At 38.8% G+C, this 20,988-nt stretch overlaps 2 protein-coding genes across 2 annotated transcripts in view; one reads left to right on the top strand and one right to left on the bottom strand.

The window, feature by feature from the left end:
• The first annotated feature begins 4,842 nt into the window (after positions 1–4,842).
• Positions 4,843–10,808, top strand: LOC139712018 (uncharacterized). Its single transcript, XM_071623859.1, has 10 exons — positions 4,843–4,893; positions 6,289–6,342; positions 6,816–6,878; positions 7,494–7,565; positions 8,088–8,123; positions 8,626–8,652; positions 9,255–9,278; positions 9,556–9,636; positions 10,213–10,345; positions 10,693–10,808. The coding sequence occupies exons 1-10, from the start codon at positions 4,843–4,845 to the stop codon at positions 10,806–10,808; spliced, it is 657 nt and encodes a 218-aa protein (XP_071479960.1).
• Positions 10,809–18,169: 7,361 nt separating this feature from the next.
• Positions 18,170–20,988, bottom strand: part of LOC139712017 (uncharacterized) — a 12,902-nt gene continuing 10,083 nt past the window's right edge. The window contains exons 12-13 of the mRNA XM_071623858.1: positions 20,167–20,217; positions 18,170–19,437 (exon numbers count right to left, since the gene is read on the bottom strand). Coding sequence (XP_071479959.1) covers positions 19,428–19,437; positions 20,167–20,217 — 61 coding nt within the window. The 3' untranslated portion in view covers positions 18,170–19,427. The remainder of the gene's footprint in view (positions 19,438–20,166; positions 20,218–20,988) is intronic.

Below are 20,988 nucleotides of genomic sequence, written 5' to 3'. Positions count from 1 at the left end.
CAAGGGCTTCGTGTTAACTGTTGTTCATTTTTCTCACTTCCAAGGGCGATACTGGGCCAAGGGGACCACCCGGCGAGATGGGAGACACTGGGGAACCGGTAAGGACATGGACATCAGTGAATTTAACTTTAATCAGTGAATTTAACTTTTGCGTTAGAAGTCAGAGGGTCGTTTTGAATGGTATTAAATCTTCTTCAGTAGCGGTAGGATCTGGAGTGCCTCAGGGGTTGGTTCTTGGGCCTTGCCTCTTTCTACTTTACATCAATGACTTGCCTGATGGTCTCGCGTCAAAGGTTCGCCTTTTTGCCGATGATGCAATTTGTTACATGACCATCGACAATCAACATCATACGCAAAATCTTCAAGAGGACCTAAACAAAATTGGTGACTGGGCGAAAAAATGGATGATGGATTTGAACACAGATAAGTGTAAGGTTTTGACAATATCCAGGAAAAGAAGTAAGGTGCAACACGTGTATCATCTAAATAACGCCCCTCTTGAATCTGTTGAATCCGTGAAGTACTTGGGTGTAACCATAACTTCTGATTTGAAGCAACGGCGTAGCCAGGATTTCATCTTAGGGGGGGGGCGGTTAGTCTGCGAGGGAGCGAAGCGACCGAGCCCGAGCGAGCGGAGCGAGCGAGGGGGGGGGGGGGAGGGTGTGGGAGGGGGGTTTCCCCCCTCCCACGGTAAGAACTTTTTGCATTTTGATGTTGTAAATGGTGCAATTTGATGCATGTTTCTGCGCGTTATATAGACGTGAAACAGTCCCACTTGTTTAAGGCAGCAGTTTATTTTGATGTAGATTATTATTGAACAATTTGCCTATAAAATGCTAAAAGTTAAATACACTTCTTGTATTAACTCTTTTCACTGAATATCATGAACGCGACTGAACCCGAGAGAGCGGAGCGAGTGAAGGGGGAGGGGAGGGTGTGGGAGGGGGGTGTCCCCCTCCCATGGTGAGAACTTTTTGTATTTTGATGTTGCAAATGGTGCAATTTGATGCATGTTTTTGCGTGTTTTAACGAGTTGAAACAGTCCCACTTGTTTAAGGTTGCAGTATATTTTGATGTAGATTATCATTGAATAATTTGCCTATAATATGGTATAATTTAAATACACTTCTTGTATTACTTCTTTTCACTGAATATCATGAACGCGACTGAACCCGAGCGAGCGGAGCGAGCGAGGGGGGAGGGGATGGTGTGGGAGGGGGTGTCCCCCTCCCACGGTAAGAACTTTTTGCATTTTGATATTGCAAATGGTGCAATTAGATGCATGTTTTTGCGCGTTTTATCGACGTGAAACAGTCCCACTTGTTTAGGGTTGCAGTATATTTTAGTGTAGATTATTATTGAACAATTTGCCTATAAAATGGTATACGTTAAATACACTTCTTGTATTAATTCTTTTCACTGAATATCATGAACGCGACTGAACCCGAGCGAGTGGAGCGAGTGAAGGGGGAGGGGAGGGTGTGGGAGGGGGGTGTCCCCCCTCCCACGGTGAGAACTTTTTGCATTTTGATGTTGCAAATGGTGCAATTTGATGCATGTTTTTGCGTGTTTTAACGAGTTGAAACAGTCCCACTTGTTTAAGGTTGCAGTATATTTTGATGTAGATTATCATTGAACAATTTGCCTATATAATGGTTTAATTTAGATACACTTTTTGTATCAATTCTTTTCACTGAATATCATGAACGCGACTGAACCCGAGCGAGCAGAGCGAGCGAGGGGGGAGGGGAGGGGGTGTCCCCCCTCCCACGGTGAGAACTTTTTGCATTTCGATGTTGCAAATGGTGCAATTTGATGCATGTTTTTGCGTGTTTTAAAGTGATGAAACAGTCCCACTTGTTTAAGGTTGCAGTATAATTTAGTGTATATTATTATTGAACAATTTGCCTATAAAATAGTATCATTTAAATAATCTTCTTGTATTAATTCTTACACTGAATATCATGAACACCGTCTGTTCAGCAGTCAAACAGAAAAAGCATGCACACGAGGGTGTAGATAGGGGCATATCCCCTCCCACACGAAGGTGACTTTGCGTTTTCAGACCTGAAATTCAGCGATCTGTTGCAAATTTTTGGTGCAATACTTTTTCATCGAAGTGATAAAATCACGGAATTTAGCTCTTATTCCGAATGTGCACCATCTGTGTGTATGTATAAAGTCTAGTGAGGTATATATAGAGGAAGGGGGATTCCTCCTCCCGCTCGCGGAGCTTTTGCGTTTTTAGAATTGAAATAAAGCGATCTGGGTGTAGCAACAGTCTATACTTCTATGCATGGTGGAAGGGGAGGGGTGGGGGAGCAGGGAGAAGGCGTGGGCGAGTGTTATCCCCACCCTTCCCTTCCGATCGAGCTTTTGCCTTTTTAAGGTTGAAATTGAGATATCTCATCTACGCATTTTTGATGGAATCACCATTTGGGAAATCACACACACACACACACACACACACACACACACAAACTGATTGGGGGGGGGGGCTGAGGGAGGAAAGGGTCGATTAAAAGGCCCGTTCCCCTTATACATGAGGGAACCTTGAGTTTTCGGAATATAAGTGATAAGTCTTGTGCACTCAGAATTATTCATAATTTTTTGTAAATCTAAAAAGTGTACTAAGCTAGGGAAAGAGGCATAGAGGGGGAGGGTTTGGGAGGGGGTATCCCCCTCCCAAGCACGAGAGATTTTGCATATTTTGAATTGAAATTCAACGATCTGGTGCACACTTTGAGTGAAATATTCAAAAAATATCTTATTTGATGAAAGGTTGCAAAGGAGACCCGCTTCATGTGCATGCATAAGCAGTATACACGCATTTTTTTTTTCCGCCTCCCAAATCCCCGGTCCAAATCTTAGGCGTGGGCGAGTGTTATCCCCACCCTTCCCTTCCGATCGAGCTTTTGCCTTTTTAAGGTTGAAATTGAGATATCTCATCTACGCATTTTTGATGGAATCACCATTTGGGAAATCACACACACACACACACACACACACACACACAAAACTGATTGGGGGGGGGGGCTGAGGGAGGAAAGGGTCGATTAAAAGGCCCGTTCCCCTTATACATGAGGGAACCTTGAGTTTTCGGAATATAAGTGATAAGTCTTGTGCACTCAGAATTATTCATAATTTTTTGTAAATCTAAAAAGTGTACTAAGCTAGGGAAAGAGGCATAGAGGGGGAGGGTTTGGGAGGGGGTATCCCCCTCCCAAGCACGAGAGATTTTGCATATTTTGAATTGAAATTCAACGATCTGGTGCACACTTTGAGTGAAATATTCAAAAAATATCTTATTTGATGAAAGGTTGCAAAGGAGACCCGCTTCATGTGCATGCATAAACAGTATACACGCATTTTTTTTTTTTCCGCCTCCCAAATCCCCGGTCCAAATCTTAGGGGGGGGGGGGGGGGGGGTGGGCGATCGCCCCCATCGCCCCCCCCCCCCCCCCCCCCCCTGGCTACGCCAGTGATTTGAAGTGGACCCAACACATCAACAATACTGTCAATAAAGCCAATAACGTGCTTGCATTTCTAAAACGCAATCTTCGCATAAAATCTTCTGATGTTAAAGCCACAGCTTACAAAACGTTGGTTCGACCAATTGTTGAGTATGCTTCCACAGTTTGGGACCCATCTACCAAGAACCTAATCCACCAAGTGGAAATGGTCCAGAGAAGAGCTGCGCGATTCACTTTAAATCGCTACCATAACACCTCGAGTGTCACCAAAATGCTACAAGAACTTAATTGGACCACTCTGGAACAGCGCAGAGAAAATGACAGGCTAATTATGATGTACAAAATACACAATAATCTCACTCCTCTTTCAGCACAGGACTATATCATCAAACAGGCTACTCAGTTAACGAGAGCCTCGCAACCACACTCCTATCAGGTACCATATTCGAGAACTGAATCGCATCGCCATTCGTTCTTCCCAAGAACTGTAAGGAACTGGAATTCCCTGTCGTCAGAAATTGTTTCAGCGCCATCTGTGGGATCATTTCGAAACCGTCTAACGGTTGATCACAGTGGCTAGTATTTTCGTCAAATTTTCTATGTGCTTGTAAATATCTGTAAATAAATTGTATTAGAATGTAAATAGCACCAGTCTGCAAGAATCTTCAGTCTATTGAAGGAGGCAGACTTAATCAGAAGAAGAAGAAGAAGAAGAAGCGATCTTGACTACCATTTTTATTTCTATGTTTTTTTCCTTTTGTTTCACTCTTCTATTGAAAACACGGCAGTCTTTTCAGAGCTAATAGACCTACTTTAATGTTGATCGGTGCGTAAGTGAAAGACGAAATAGAAAGAGTATGCATACGATTGAACTTGAAAATAAAACAGAAAAACAAGTATTAACTATTTTAAAATTAAAGGAATACATTAAAACGGGACAAAAAGAATGCGTGTTATTACTAGTGGGTTAGCCCGTCTTTTTTCCCATAAGAAATTGAAAGAACTGATAAGTGCGCAAGTGCACATATCTACCGTGAAATGATGACAATGACTTATTTGAGTCAATTTTTTTAACTTTTTGTAATGAATAAATATCAGTACATGTGATTGTCTATCAGTCTCTAGACTCGAGCTAACATGAATTAAGTTATTATGACGGGTAAGTCGTAGACGGGTAAGTCGTAAACGGGTTATCATTCCAAGTTTGCGGAACAACCTTTGCAGAGATATGCATATGCAACATGAGTATATTAGTAGATTAATAACTGCTTGCATTTTCTTTCATTCATTTTAAACCCATAATCTTGCCCAAAGGACATCGCGGCTTCACTGGTCAAGCAGGTTTACCGGGAACAAATGGCGAGCCGGAATGACGGGAATGGATGGACCTAGGGGGCCACCGGGAGAGACTGGTCAGCAGGTAAGATAGCAGACTATTCTTTCATTGACCGAATGATAGCCGGTAGAGTTCAGGGGTCCACGTGCCGTGAGGATGATCTGATGCCAGTTTGCTCATAGTCTGTTCACATCATATCCTATTTCATTTAAAGCAGGTGACATAATATTGTTGATGAGTGGGACTATGACGATACCTTTCAAAATTAGATGTGATCAGAGGTTTAACCCTAACTAGGCCGGGCTATTTAGGTAGTTGATAGAGCGGGGGGGGGGGGTGGGGGGGGGGGCTCCCAGGCCCTGCCCCCCCCCCCCCCTCCAGATCTCGGCCGTCGATCGCGCGATCGCGACAAAAATTGGCACACACATTGCCTATGATGTAATCTAAAATACCATGAAGTTAATTTTTTTAAAATCATTATTTATGCTAAATCATGCTAATTTATGCATGATGATGCATACAATCAGACTATTTGGTATAAATCACAAAAAAAAACTCAAAACAGGCACATTTTTTGTGTAAATATTCTTTTTAGTGTCCTTAGCAAATGTAATAAAAAAAATTGTGATATCAGAAAAAATTCTTGAATTTCTTATGTATTTCCTCGTTTTTTTCGACTTTATGTTTTTCATTGTTTTTTCGATGAAATTTGTCCACGACATCGCTCCGAATAAGAAAATATGTTATTCATTGATTTTAATCAATAAAACACCAAAATAATCATGCTTTTATGATATTTGCCAGTAAGCACAGTTTGCATTGAAATTGTACACGAATTAACGTTTTTTGAGCAATTTTTGGTCTGACATGCATGTACATATTTATGCGTAACTTCGGAATCGCGCGCCCGGGTGTCGCAAATTTGGTGTCAAAAGATGCGGGAGACTTGAAAGAAAAAAGTCATGAAACGTCGCGGCGATAGATTTTTTGCGATTGCGATACATCGCGCGGAACGTCGAGGGGGGGGGGGAGGCCCCCCCCCCCCCGGCCTAGTTAGGGTTAAAGATACCTTAGTTGTAGAAAGTATGATATGAATGCTACAGAGGTCTGAAGAATATGTGTACCCCCGTATTCCATCGCTGTTTTCCTGTATTTGAAGAGATAACGAACTTTGATTACCAAGTTGGATGAACGTGAACCTGCATGTTTTACTTCGAGGAGGCACCCATTTTCAGAAGCTGCCTGTACTGTCAAAGTTTAGTGAAGCGTGATCAACTACCAACACTCAAAACCTCTTGTAAGAACACATTTTCCAGCAACTTTTTTGTCAAATTTACTACTAACCCAGTGCCCGACGGTACGATAGGGCATGATTCAAAGTCTTTGGAAATATTACAAGCTGGTAGAGAACGGATTAACCCAAATACAAAACACAAGCACGTAGTCATTGTTTTATTTTATATCTGTTGTTGTTCACAGGGTTTCCCTGGAGACCAAGGTATTCCTGGCTTGGCTGGATTTCGTGGCCAAAGGGTGAGTTTTCCTTCACTTTGCCAGAAGGCTTTTCTCACAACATATAATTTGATTGTAGTCGATGAAATACTAGGGGTTTTTTTCTCTTTACAGGATGCTAGGCACTTCCTAATTCTTTTCAAAAAGCCGTTTCGCTTCTGACGGATATCTCTTTGCTTTTTTCTATCCCTGTTGATAATTTACGTCTCGTTGTTAATCCGTTTAGTTTCCTACTTTTTCCAAATCCATTTTATCCAACATTTCAACTTTCTAGTCCTTTAGAAGGAGAAACGGTATATTTGCTGAAGTGATATGGCGCGTGAGAAGAATTCCTATGGATTTCGCTTTCAAACTGTGTGTATTACAAATGTTTCCTTTATAACCGTATGTTTCAGCAGCTGACTGTTTTGTCTGTTTGAAGTTGTACATATTCATAGCATGACGTATACGTGAATAGTATAAAGGTTAATCAGATATTTCGTTTATCTTGTCAGGGACATCCTGGTGACTTTGGCAGTATTGGATTTGGTGGCCTCAAGGGCTCAGTGGGTAGCCAGGTAAGACCATTATTAAGTAATTAACACATTTCATTATGCTGATAAGATTTTCAAATAGAAAGAAACCAGCGGTATAGTGGAAAAGCCCCTTGAAATTCAGAGTTAGATCGCGTTTTCGAATCTTGCTAAGTGCTTTTGTTATTGGACAAGATATTTTATTACCCCCCTGACACCGGCCAATGGTGTGTATTTTACTTGGACGGCAGTGATATCACCTTAATCACCTCGCGCCTAGAGCACTCTGCAGAGTGGATTTGGCGCTATATAAATCATATCAATTATTATTATTATTATTATTATAATGACAATGGTATCTCACCAATATATCCAGTCATGCAAGAAGCTTTGACAACTGTATAGAAATATGTATAAATGTGATTTAAGGTTTCGATTTGTTATTTGATCTTTTGATCTTTTGATCGTTTGTTTGTGTGTTTGTTTGTTTGTTTTGTTTTGTTTTATTATTATGTTATTGTTGTTGGTTTTTTTTTTTGGGGGGGGGGTTTGTTTGTTTGTTTGTTTGTTTGTTTGTTTGTTTGTTTGTTTTTTGCTATGGGTGAGTTCATGAGTGCTATTTGGAGAGAACTGATATGTGATGTAATTGCTACTCTACAGGGACCTCGAGGAGCACCGGGTCCTGCGGGATTCTCCGGCTTAGAAGGGATGCTTGGCCAAATTGGTCTCCAGGTGACTAGACAAGATAGACAGATAAATAGATAAATAGATAGATAGATAGATAGATAGATAGGTAGAAAGATAGATAGATAGATGTAGATAGATAATTAGATAGACAGATGTAGATAGATAATTAGATAGATAGATAGATAGATAGATAGATAGATAGATAGATAGATGCATAGCTAGGTTGATAGATAGGTAGATAGATACATAGTAAGATGTAGACAGATCGGTAGACAGACAGATAGATAGATGGTTGTACAGAGAGGTGAATGAATTGATAAGAGGTAGATAGATCTTCTCTAATTTCTTGCCTAAAAGATCCTTTTGATTTATTTACAGGTGTTCTACTTCATTGTAAATTGTGAGTTTTATGAAATTACAGCACATAAGGACCGATTTGTTCCAATATTCATATTCACATTGTTGTTTATACTCTTTACAGTCAGGTGTGATTTAGAAAATATGCCCTGCATTGTTCGTCAGTGTCTCGTCAGTTATTTCGTTTCTCCTAATGTTTTTCTTTTGCAGGGCATAAGAGGTGATTTGGGTCATCAAGGACCATTGGTAAGTACTTTACAACTGGATTCACCATATTATTATGATTAAAAATTTGTATTTGTCGACTTTTCATATCGCAGGCGACTTCCTCAGTAACTAATGCCACAGAAAGAAAATCAATATGAAGTGGGTTAAATGGAGTTAAATGTTCGTGTTTTTGTCATTTCCATAAGGGCATTTGCATCAGAAAATGATTTGTGACAGCAGAGGGTCAACGTGAGAAAAAAAGTGCCAACTAAAACTAGTTAGCTAATGTCAGCACAAAGCAGAAATTTCGAATTCGGCTTCCACTCAGCCGAAACATAATAACCAACCCGTGCGAATGATGCATCGTGGCAATAAGAGAGCCTGTTTAAATATAACATCCGTGTGAAGAAGGTAATACCAACTGCCAATGAAATTCATGATTAGATTGTGTTCTTTTTGGTTGTAGTCGTGAGCTGATAACCTTGGTGACAGAACAATACTGATCAAACTTCGTATTTCTTTCATGTTTGTAATTTTCCAGGGTGACCGTGGCTATCCGGGACCACCGGTAAGACATTGTTTTATTTCCTCTCTCTATAGTTTTCTGCGTCATAGTTTTCATAATATACAGTCTGCATCGCTTACGCATTAACTTATTACATATCTTGCATTCCGTATGAGTTTGAAATATATCTATATCATTCCATCGTCATATCTGACAGGGATCATTCTATTTTGTTATATCTGATGTGTTTTCATTGAGAAAATATGAAAATGAATTGATTAGTGAAAAAAGTAAAACAAAGCTCTTCTTTATAATTATGATTATCATGTCCCATATTTGAGACTCAAACCTGGGTTATTTTGTAAAGTTTAAAGTTGATATCTAGGCCTAAGTCTCTAACTTGAGTATAGAAACTTTACCATTTTGATTTGATCTTCCCTTGTATGCATAAGACTTGCGAAGGTTTATTCAGTCACTGTGGAATGTGAAGTTTGCATGTCCATGGTTTGTTCTGTCTTTCTATGTTACTGCTTTAGAAATAAATAGAGTATGTATTTTTTTAAATAATTATGATGTAGACGGGAGCGTTACAAATTTCCGGACGATATGAGATATTCAGATAAGCGTGAAGAAATAATAGGTTGTATTTGTTTCTTCCTTTATAGGGTCCGCCTGGTGGTATATATGAGGTGAGTTTTACATCACATTTTTAAGGATGCAATCCTTGAAAAAAAAAAGTGCCCCTCTTGGTTACCGTTGCAATACTTAAAGTTTTTGTGTATTACAATCATTCTTTATTCTTGTGAGCAGATAAATACTTTCTACAGAAAGCGATGTTATGGATGTAAATTTTGAAATTGATATTCTTGACAATAAGCATAGTAGCTCTTATGTGCTGTACGTAATGCGGCGGTGATTGTCACTTAGCGCTTATGATATATGTTTGTTTATTTTTTTTTCTTTCAGGGTCAATATGTGAATGACGCCGAAGCCGTGGCCTCCCTTCTACATTACTTCTTTGTTTTACCGCGACCTAAACATATAGGCGTAAGTTTCTCATTTCAGTTTCTTCACTCAGTACTTAGTCTGTTCCCCTTTCGTAGAATTTGGATTTAGTGTTCTTCAAAATGTAGAGAACAGATAATGATTTAAAATTCTGTTTGACAATCGTGTACGTATATACGTGTTAGATGTGTGATCTTCTCGATTATTGCATACTTCTAGATATGTTGATGATGTAGATATTGATATCGATATCGATCGCCTATTGATTTGCTCAAGAATTCTTAACTATTGACAGCAAAGAAACAAAACATGAGGATTGACATTTATGGGAGGCTGTAGCACTTTAACTATGGGGTGTGTGTAAAAAAGGGTCACGTTCTGAATGTCACAACCGTTCTGTCTAATTACTGTGATTCGCAAAAACAGGAGTTTGTTCGATGATCTAATGGAAGAATGCGTGCTGATATTCAAAGGGTCCTGAACGATGTTCAGCAGATTTTTCTCCAGACCACATTGTGCCAGCCTCCAAGTCGAACTCAGCATTTGTTATGATGATGACATAATGCAATTTAAAAAAACAAGATTTCGGATAATACCTGCTTGTATTTTGCATGACAGGACGTTGACGTGTTCTACATGATGAAGCACCTATACCGCTACATCGAGGGTATCAAACACCCGCTGGGTACCCAGGACCTTCCCGTCAGAACATGCCGCGACCTGCTGGACTGCCAACCAGACATGGAAGACGGTGAGAGCGACCAAAATGTTATCATGCAAAATACCTTTGTAGAGGAGTGCAAGTGTCTGACATGAAATGATTTAGCGTAATTTCAGTGTGGTGTTTCTTCGTTGTCCATCTAAACCGCTGATTATTTCATTTTCCGTTCATTCCTGGTCTCAAATTTACGATCAGAATACTTGGATAGAAATTTTATTTTCAGAGGATATCATTTAAAACATCTTGTCCAAGTGTGAATGCACCGGCCATGATTTCAAACAAAGACTTTGCGTTACAGATCCTGAGCGGTAGCCACTACATCGCGATACTCCACCTTATCTCGAAACTTGGGGCAATCTGTTGTGTTCTCTTCACAGGTGAATATTGGATCGACCCCGACTTGGGCTGCTGTACTGACGCCGTCAAGGTGTATTGCGGTCTGGCTGCAGGTGGCTATACCTGTCTACTGTCGCGTGATACTAGCACGGTATGAAAGAAAGAGAGCTTTTAAATAATATGTTAAATATATTTGAATACATTTAAATTATTCATAAGTATACATTCAAATTATTAGTGCTGTTCAATGTTACCTACTCTAGAAGGTTATGTACCATGTGAGCGTTTGTATGTTTGTCTTTCTGTCTGTCGACTATATCATTCGATAATTTAATGGTACATGAGCGGATCTTGATGAAATTTGTACATAGTTCATGTGGTAAGGGTCAAATTGCAAGTTGTCATACTTCATGATAGCATTTTGACAATATTTATTTTACCCACACGTCACTCGAAAGGAGATGATGATTCAGCAGTTCACCTGTCGACAGTTGAATAATTATCAAAATTTCAAATCCAAATTCTGTAGCTCGCCATAGTGTCGCCTCCTCTCTTTCCCCCCTGAACAGCTCGACTATGACATCAGTAAGCCTCAACTCAACTTCCTCCATCTCCTGAGCTCCACCGCCTTCCAGGAAATCACCATACACTGTCGAAACGTGCCCGTCTGGCGGAATCGCCGCGGGAGCTACGACAACGCCCTCAGCTTCCGGGGCTGGAATGGCGTGTACTTCACCCACGATGGGCCGTCGAGACCCGAGATCCTGGAAGACAACTGTCACGTAAGTCGCCCTTCTATGGAAAGTCATCCTCCATAGGGGAGATTCCCCTCCCCCTTTCCTGCATTGACTAGAATCAAACAGGGGTCATATGACATTTGCTCCTGTCACAATGGCTCCCATTAAATATCAGCACGCTAAGCCAAACATAAATTCTACCCTCAAAACATAACCCTAAATCCAATCCTAATCCTTACATCAGACTAAACATTAAACCCTATCACAACCCTAACCCTAACCCTAGGTCCTTGGAAAAATAAGATCGGAGCAAGTGTCGCAGGAGCAAATGTCGTAACACCCAAACAGAACATTGTTAGGTTTCTTTAAAATCGGATAGACTACAAAAAGTAATGGAATTTGAGAGCTTTCTGCAATTTCTGGTGATAGTTATTCGCGTACCTGTCACAATCAGACACACAGATTAGATAGTCCGTAATGTCAACGCTTCTAGCTCCCCTATTGGCAAGCACGCAATTGATAATAATTTATTTTATTTAGTTAATTTTCCTTTTTTGTTATGGATACGCAAAATAGAGATTGAATTCTGTGGAATAGTCTATTCTATAGATGTGTAATGATTTGACATTGAGTTTTGATGAGATATGATGTGACTTGACATATAACAAACTCATTTAGATCCCAATCCCCGAACAATTTGTGAATTAAAAGTAAAAAGTTATTTGTATTTCTACCAAGTATCTGTAACATCTAAGGGTTCATCACACTGTATCCGTCTCTCTATAGTCCGACATTTTTTGTGGCTAATTTTCCTTAACAGATGGAAGATTCAAAATGGCGGACTACGCGCTTCATCTTTCGGGTTCAGGACGTGCACAGGTTACCCATTGTTGACGTCATCACAGACCCAGACGTGCACCGAGTATCCGACAGCACTGGATTCAAGATAGAGATTGGACACACGTGTTTCGATTGAGTTTACACGACTGACGGGCGAAAAAAGACATCGCGTTTGACTTTCATAGCCATTGTCACGGCCATCATTCTCCCGTGTGCCTCGCCTAAGGAGGTGAACTTCACACACGAGTTCCCACCACTGAATGCGGAGTGTTGGACACCTTTGACAAGGATTCCATCATGCTCTGTTGTTGTAATAGACGAATGGAGTTGGAAGGTGGTGTCGTCTTTGTTATTTCCTCATTATTATGTTCTCACCTTTTGTCTTGTACATTTTTGTCAATTTTTTAAATCATTATTTTTACTATTATTATTCTTGTTGTCATTGTTGCTATTGTTATTGTAGTCATTATTGTTGTTGTTGTTATTATTGTCATTATTATTATTATTATTGCTATATTATCATTATCATTATTATTATCATCGAGTGGAAAAGTACAAATACAAGTCTTTGAAGTCCTCAAAGTGGCTGCTGCGATCGATGAAAATGTTGACTTACTTGGTGAGTAGATCGAGTTCAGAGCTGGCAGACCCTCTTATCAAGTGGGTGCTATGCACTTCTGGTTCACACAGCAAAGTATTGTATGTTGGGAATACCACACTTTCTCATTCAGGAATGATGTTATTCAGGGGCATTTTGTACCAGTATATAAAAAAAATGCTGGAAATCAATCGAAGAAAACTTTCCTTTTAATCAGGTGATTTATTCATGGTTGTGTATATAGATCGTGGTTTCTTATTTTTTGGTTATTGTTCGTTTGGTTTCTCTGTTTCTATTCATATCTGCCATATTGAACTTTACGATTCAGCCAACTCCGCTTTTTTCTTAACACTAAACAGAAAAAAATCGTGGGTCGGTGATTAACGACAGTTTTAATGAACGAACAAACCCAGAGTCAGTAGTCCTGCCTCCTTGTGCAATATAACCTGCACATAATCGGACTGCGTTTGAATTCTGACGGTAAACCATCGTCAGCAGTAAGAACAGGTGTATTCGTATGGAGTATCCCTTTGCCCCCATCTCCCTCCCTCCTCCCCCCCCCCCCAAAAAAAAAAAAAGGATGTATGAAAGAAGATATTGCATGTACAACTTGAAATCTCACATATATACCATTGTACTCCACTATCCAAATTTCAACGAAGTGTCTTTTTAGGTAGCGATTTTCATGAAAAGTAGTATGGTATAAAAGTGTGGTAGCAACTGAAAGACGATTGGTTTTCTACGTTTCAATGTTTCTGTGATGGCTGACATTTTGTTATGGTACTCAGGGGCGGATCCAGGAATTACGTAAAGAGGGGGCGCCTTTACAAAATTAAATTTATGTCTTTTGTTTTATCAAAATATAAGGGGGCGCTCCCGGTGTGCCCCGCCTGGATCCGCCACTGGTGCTTGCAGTATCTTACAGTCATTCTAGAGTGACAGGCGAAATGATTTGTCAAAAAGCTCTAGCTTTACGTGAAGCATTTTTTTTTCTGTTTCAGTGATGTAAAATAGATGAAGTTTGCGTGGTCCAACATCAGTTCATATGTTTTATTTGCAACAGGGAAAAGAAAAAGAAAAAAAAAGGCGCTACTGGTATTATGGATTTTGGTACGTGCAACATATTTGAAGACTAGTTAAAGATTATGACAGATTATATATTTTTCATTCAATCACGACTATTTTAATCCCATTCTCACAGTTTGCGCTTCTCACAGTACGCTTAGTCAAGGCTTATTGCTGGGGTATGAAATACTTTATTGAGAGCACTTGTTCCTACGAAAGAAAGAACAAAAAGGACAACATACCAATACAACTTGCAGGAAGTTTTAAATGTGTGCAAGTCCAAGCGTTAGATTAATTTGCAATGCTGGTTGACAGAAACCGTCTTTAAATTATGTAATATAGACAAATAGTGTTGTCTCTTGTCGTCTGAATTCGAGATACAATGATAGCCATCAATGAAATGATTATCATCAGAATAATGCATAGTGTTCATCAAATGCTTTATAAAGTATCTCAAAATGTGGGCATAAAGTACGTTATCGTTATGTGTGCGAAGAACCAAGTTTTACCAATGAAGATATAAAGCCTTTTTTTTTAACCTCTCAGTGAAAGCAACGACAAATGTATCCTACCCTATTCGGACAGAAAAATAGAAGATTTAGATCATTCCCTATCATGATATTAAAGGAGGACTGGATGAGAGAAGGGTATTAGATCGCGCTCGGCCACAATGTCGCCTATTTTGTTTCAGTGTTGTATATATTCTGTGGCAAATGGAGTGTATAAGATGGTGGAGATTAGCAAATGGAATTCCGACAAAGAATCTTACAAATTTCTGATGATACTTCTTTGAGGCAGAGAATTGCTTATGATGATCTGTTTGATATGAATTCATAAACTGTGGTGAGGTTATCCTAACATAGAATATCTCTGATAAGTCAGAATAAGAAACAGCCCGTCACATTGAGAAAATAGCTTCATGATAATTCAATATCAATATTTTTTAGATCCTATAATCGGCAGGTGTTTGCTGTTGTATTTCTTTATGTGATCTTCCTCATGTTAATTCCAAAGAATCATTATTATAATCACGTGCCGCCTTAATTGAGGTTAATTCATATTTGTTTGAATCATTGTTTCCTTGACTTCAGTAAGTCTATCAGTTTATCCTTCAAAGGTGCATGAGATACCATTTAAGAAGGGCTTGAAGTACGACTGAATGATAATTACAAGTGTTGGAATCTGGCGGAAGCTCTATAAAAACCATGTGTGTCATTAATGCCAAGTGTAAAGGTTCCGCGAATTTCTAACATGTCTTCCCTGAATCATTAAAAGGCATTCCAGCAGAAAAGAAAAGAGAGAAGAAAAAGATAAGAAGTGCAAAGTTTTTAGGTCACTCTTACCCTAAACCCTAAGTTTGGTGCTGGATCATTTGTTGTTTTAGACAACCAGCACATTTTTGTTTCGTTTTTTTAAAGTAAAAGACCGTTTTTCTTTCTAAAATGAGGTGCGAGTACACTTACCAGTAGAATAACAGGTTCGAAATGGTGCTCAAAAGAATTTATTGTGAACTAAGTAATGCGAATCTATTATTTCGTGAAAATGTAGTATTGTAGAATTGTACATTATTTTTCGACACTGGTATGCAAAATGGTGCTACTTAAAAATCTAGTTATTGTAAGCTAAGAATCCTATGGTGCTATTCTCATGGTGTGATGATTGAATTCCACCACGTGTGAACTATTATTGCACTGTGTTAAAACGTCAGTGTAGACACTTGAGTCAGTATTTTGTACTTATTATATCAAAGACCGATTTTTTTTTGTGTATAACTACAAAAGTTCTATGTGTGCTCGGGCGTGTAGCTGCAAAGTGAGAAATTCGCTCTGATGGAATTTGTGACATCGTTTAAAGACCAAATTTTGTAAATTTTGATTTCTTCTTGAAATGTTTGTATTTATGTATTTGTTTGACATCGCGAGGAGATAAAGCATTTTTTTTTTTCATGATTAAGGCTGGCTGGAGTATGCCAACGGAAATATTTCTTTCCGTAGGCTGGGAGCATTAAAACAAAGGGATATTGCTTAGAATAAATGGCTGCCAAGTATTCCTCCGAAAGTTAACCTGCGAAAAAATTTGGGGTTACCTTGTCAGTATCTGACAGTATTTTATCTTTGGTACAGGGTACGTGCTGATGTTGTACATGTAACTTCTTTTGCTGTTAGCTTCCGTAGATCTATTTTTAACAGTTAACTTGTGTACATGTTTGATTATTTTCTCCTAATAGTAGCTCGGCGTAGAGACCGCACGAGTTAGATGTAGTTCCTGCGGATTAGAAAGTAGCTGAATGTTCCTGCGGTTGATATTTTGTTGATGTACAGATTATAATTATGTTCGCTGAACGTAGGTTTGGACGGAACGGAGTACCGACTGTTCGTTGTTGTCTATAGTCGATTAGTGAAAAGTAGAACCATCTTTAACCATCGTATACTGTTGTAAATGTTTTAAATTATGTCAATGTAAGAGCAGATTCCCATTTTTCTATGCCGATTTGTATATTTTAATGCTTTAAGCCAGAATTTCTTGTAGGATACTTCTTCATGCCACCCCCCTTCCCTGAGCTTTAGAAGCATTTTCCTTATACATTATTTTTGTCAGGTATTTTTTTCCAAGAACCGCATAAGCTCATGAATGTTGTAGCCTAGGACACAAAGGAAACGGATACTGTGACGAGTATTTTTTTGTTTGTTTGTTTTGGTTTGGTTTGGTTTCTTTTTTGGATGGAAGCGATTGAATATAGATCCCCTTTAGAGATAACTTTGGCGCTGAATTTCTCTACCTCATACTAAGATCAAACAAATGTATTGCTGCATATTTACTCGCTTATGACGGTTCAATATATTGCATTTTTTCCTGTAGACACGCGCATTTCAGTCACACGATTTCGGAAAATATTGTAAATTGCTCCATTGCTTTTGTTTTTGTGACGTGGTTGTATTTTGTCTACGATATATTTAAAACAACAACAATAATAGGCCTAATGGATAGCAAGAGAAGACTCGAGATGAATCGTGCATCTTTACAATGAGTTATACAGGTAATTAGGTTTTGTAGACATATAATAGTTGTGCCCTGAATTTCTTGTCACGAAGCAAGTTCGGTGGTACACAATAAATCAAGTTAGTAGATGTGAATAGACTATAGCCATTTTTGTGTCTGAACCTGTCAAAAATGCTTAATTCTTCCTTCTTTTTATTTTTTTTTCTTAGCCTAGCCCGGTTCTTTTGCCGCAAAGAGCTCACTTCTAGTTGTATAAATGTAGAATGGAGGTAGTGTCGTGCAAACGTGATTGTATGAGTGATTTTATGTTGGATTTGAATGAAAATAGAACATAAAACGAACGTGACATATTGTGTGTGTGGTTTTTGCTTCCTCAATGTGACATTTCTGTCCCGTCTTGTGACGTGCGACATGTTTGGTGGTACATTGTATATGGACTTCCACTTTTAATACCGGAACCAGCAAAGTATTTCCTAAGTCACCTAGAGGCTTCGTGCAATCTTTAGTATCTCTTCAATTCCGACAAGAGAATATAAGAGCCTGATTAATTATTGAAATAATTTTTGCCTCGTGGAGAGACATTCTTGCTCATAAGTGTATCATATCCCTGATTACTCTTTGGAACCATTTGATGTTGATAGTATGTTGATGTTGTCAACACGGTTTCCGTAAGTTTATATTTGATGTGTGTGTGTGTGTGTGTGTGTGTGTGTGTGTGTGTGTGTGTGTGTGTGTGTGTATGTGTGTATAGAAAGCGTAGGAATACATGTAAAGTAGATTGTATTCAGTGACGTAGCTTGTCAACAGCACTATTTATTTCCATAGATATTTTTATTTCTCATTATAGTGAGGTTGGCAAGCTACGCCCCAGGATTCAATCTTGTTTATTCGTACACTTATATAAATATAAACTGTATTATATATATCTTTACATATTGGCATTTATATATATAATATATATATATATATATATATATATATATATACAGTATATCATGTATATATTATAGTTAGTAGCAATGACATGATTCACTTGGGCGTAAAGTGCTACTAATTAAATTATCTTAATGCTGCCCTCAACTCTGGTACATGCACTGTACATTTCAAACTCGTGTACACGTACCCTGAAGTTTTATCAAATTTATTTTCGCAAAGTGTATCAACGAAACGAAATATCTCTCACAACAAGTGCGTAGAGAAATTTGAAATCTTTCTCCAAAAGTGAGCTGATGTGAAGCGTACACGTAAAGTTCACACACACAGTTCGCACGGAAATTTTGAGAAAAGTTCATAAGATGTAGAAATAATCGTTGTACTCCAGTACTAATTTGTGTTTGTGGTATACATATATTTTAATTTTTTTTTCCACACAAAAATACCGTCTAAACGTAATTGCAGCAGCTGAAATGGTTACAGGACGTGTCATTAGTCGACAGTGACACTCTGCAATGCGACACGTCATACCATGCAAACACACTTCAACATCTTGAAATTGATGCATTGCAAGACTGTACCCAAGACTCCGTCGGCTGTTAAGAGATAAGGCAATCCTCGTATAGTGGAAGACTAAAAGGGTATATCAAACATTTAACGTCATTAGGTGACATCATGGCGAACTCTAACATTTGAGGTATGTCTCTCTTACATTTTTGAATAAAGTCTTTGTTGAAGAGGTATGCGAAGGATTGAATGTTAGTAAACTGGTGTAGAACACAAAATATCTGACTGAAGACGTTAATGACCCAACACCGTGTTTGCTATCTCTATACCAAAATGATGCTACAATTATATAGAATGCCCGGGTGGAATCAGATGCATGTGATTACATAACGTGTCTTAAAGGAGCATTTCAGACAATTTTCTTAATTCTACTCCATGTAGTACAGCTGTACATAAATCGGTAGCTCCATACTATATATTTGTGGAATTTATTGGATCCTTGAGCATGTAGAGAAACCAATACTCTTGAAAAATCTTAAACAAATTACACTGAACAGTGTTGATGACATAGGAGCCTCACATATGTCACAAATCTAGCAGTGTATTTCCATTACAATACCGCTTGCTTAACATGTTCACCTGTGTGATATATATGCATGCCTTCTTCTTTTGTTCTGCTTCCTTGAGCTCCAGCTCATTCATTAGAATGGTGAGGCTGCCATGTCATCACCCTTGTTCATTGCAATTTGTTTTAAATTTTGAAAACGTTCTTATTCCTCACCCCAATCACTTTAAAATTTGAGACTCTGTACCCGGTATAACTAATTTATAGTTGTTTAAATGTAAAAGTCTGAAAATTATCCGGTGGTCTCCTTTAACTTTTCGTGAGGGATCCTGGATGTCGCTGCCACAATGTGGTATTAAACACTACGAAATGCCCGGAACGAAATCGATGTATGTTACGTCTGCCTTGACAACCGAGACTGATGCGCAATGTTCAGACTGCGTGTCGATGCTGATGGCACTGTACATGGTATACATGGCGGATGAATGGCGGGTTTGAGCGAGTTGGACAGTGGATTGCGTAGTCCTTTGTCTAGTAGACACTGTTTAAAGGGAGTGGGAAATAGCGAAAGTTAAAGCGAGAAAGGAAAATATATTTTAGTGAACCTTAGGCAGTGTTACGAGTACAATTCAAAAGCTTGATTGTAAGCAACTGTGGCGATATCATTCATGCAAAATTACCATTTGTTCCTGTTTGGTTACGAACTGCACCTAAGTCCAGTTTGATACACTTGTTATAAATGTATTCCTTGGTACAAAACATAAGTTACCCCACCTCTTCCTCCCCCCCCCTTCATAGAAAAAATAAATACAAAAGAAACACCAAAAGGTTCTTGCAATATGGCGACCACTTAAAGACATAGGCCTAGGGAAGGTCTTTGTATGAAAACATAACAAGTGGGATTTTCTGTGAATGTCTAATAACTCTTTAATCAAACGATTCCGTCCAAGGTTCCAGATCGTTTCTGGGAACCGAAAAAAAAAACCCAAACAAACAAATCCGTATACGCAATAGATTGTGGTTCGGTCTGCAGTCGTTGTGTATTGTATAAAGCAATGTCTGCGAAGAGAGAGAGAGAGAGAGAGAGAGAGAGAGAGAGAGGGTGCGTGCGAATAGCAATAAAGGCAACTTAATCCTTTCCCTGCAAGATCTTGAAATCGCCATAGACTTTGCACGGAACCCCACCCCCCCCCCCCCCATTGCCCCGTAGACAAGGATGTTTGCTTATTATGTATCAACTGAATGCATATTCATAAATTGTGATACTCACAACACATCAGTCGGGAAGTCCTCTGGAAAATCAGTAGCATTACCACTAAATCTGTCACAAGAGAGAGGAAGCGAGTTAGTGAAAATAAGCATGATAATAACGGACAGAGAAAATGTGTCATCAATCACCATACACTATACACCAATGCGCTGATTTTCATTGTCTTTTATTTGATGTTAATCTTGTAACATCTCGTTGATATAGACAAAAAGCCGTGATGAGCAAATCGGCCTATGTATATACTGTGTGAAAGTTATGATTATACTACTTAATGCATGTATGACATATCAAAATTAGAACCATTACGTCTCATCATAGAAATTGCCTGTGTGCAACTGAAAAAAAAAATCGGCTTTTTGTTTGTTTTGTATTGTTTTTTTCAGTCTTATATATTCTATAAGAGAGGAACCATCATTGAAAGGGGAAGACATTAATTGAAACAGAATATTTAAACACCATATCGGCGTAGATATCTGTTCTGTATAACATGCACGACGTTGGTAGAGTTGATCGTATTCTGTCAAAAGAAGAACAACAACAACAACAAATTACCGATCTATTTATTATTGGTACAAAGTAGAAAAGGAAAGGTTTATGACCAGTGTCTGCATGACACGCACACATTATTCTGCACGGAGGATCTATCAGATAATGTTCCCCTTCTGGACTCACACCGGGAATTGCGTCAATACGACCTGGATTCAAGGTAAACAAATGCACTGAGAAGGCCTATGTACGGGTATTATGTCATACATGTGTAGCTTGTTGCTAGGTCCATAGAGGAACAGTATCCATGTATTTGAATATATTACAAATCGGCTG

The sequence above is a fragment of the Diadema antillarum genome, unplaced genomic scaffold (genome assembly GCF_040938485.1).
Source record: "Diadema antillarum isolate AM-2024a unplaced genomic scaffold, OU_Dant_1.0 seq00001751_RagTag, whole genome shotgun sequence".
NCBI classification, from domain to species: domain Eukaryota; kingdom Metazoa; phylum Echinodermata; class Echinoidea; order Diadematoida; family Diadematidae; genus Diadema; species Diadema antillarum.
The sequence above is the reverse complement of the archived record's forward strand: the minus strand, read 5'-3'. Positions and strand labels throughout refer to the sequence as shown.

Excerpts from the sequence above, each read along its gene's own strand:
- LOC139712018 (XM_071623859.1), top strand. The coding sequence starts at position 4,843 with ATGACGGGAATGGATGGACCTAGGGGGCCACCGGGAGAGACTGGTCAG. Across the intron at positions 7,566-8,087 it reads TTGGCCAAATTGGTCTCCAG|GGCATAAGAGGTGATTTGGG; the intron begins GTGACTAGACAA and ends TTTCTTTTGCAG. Across the intron at positions 8,653-9,254 it reads GTGGCTATCCGGGACCACCG|GGTCCGCCTGGTGGTATATA; the intron begins GTAAGACATTGT and ends CTTCCTTTATAG.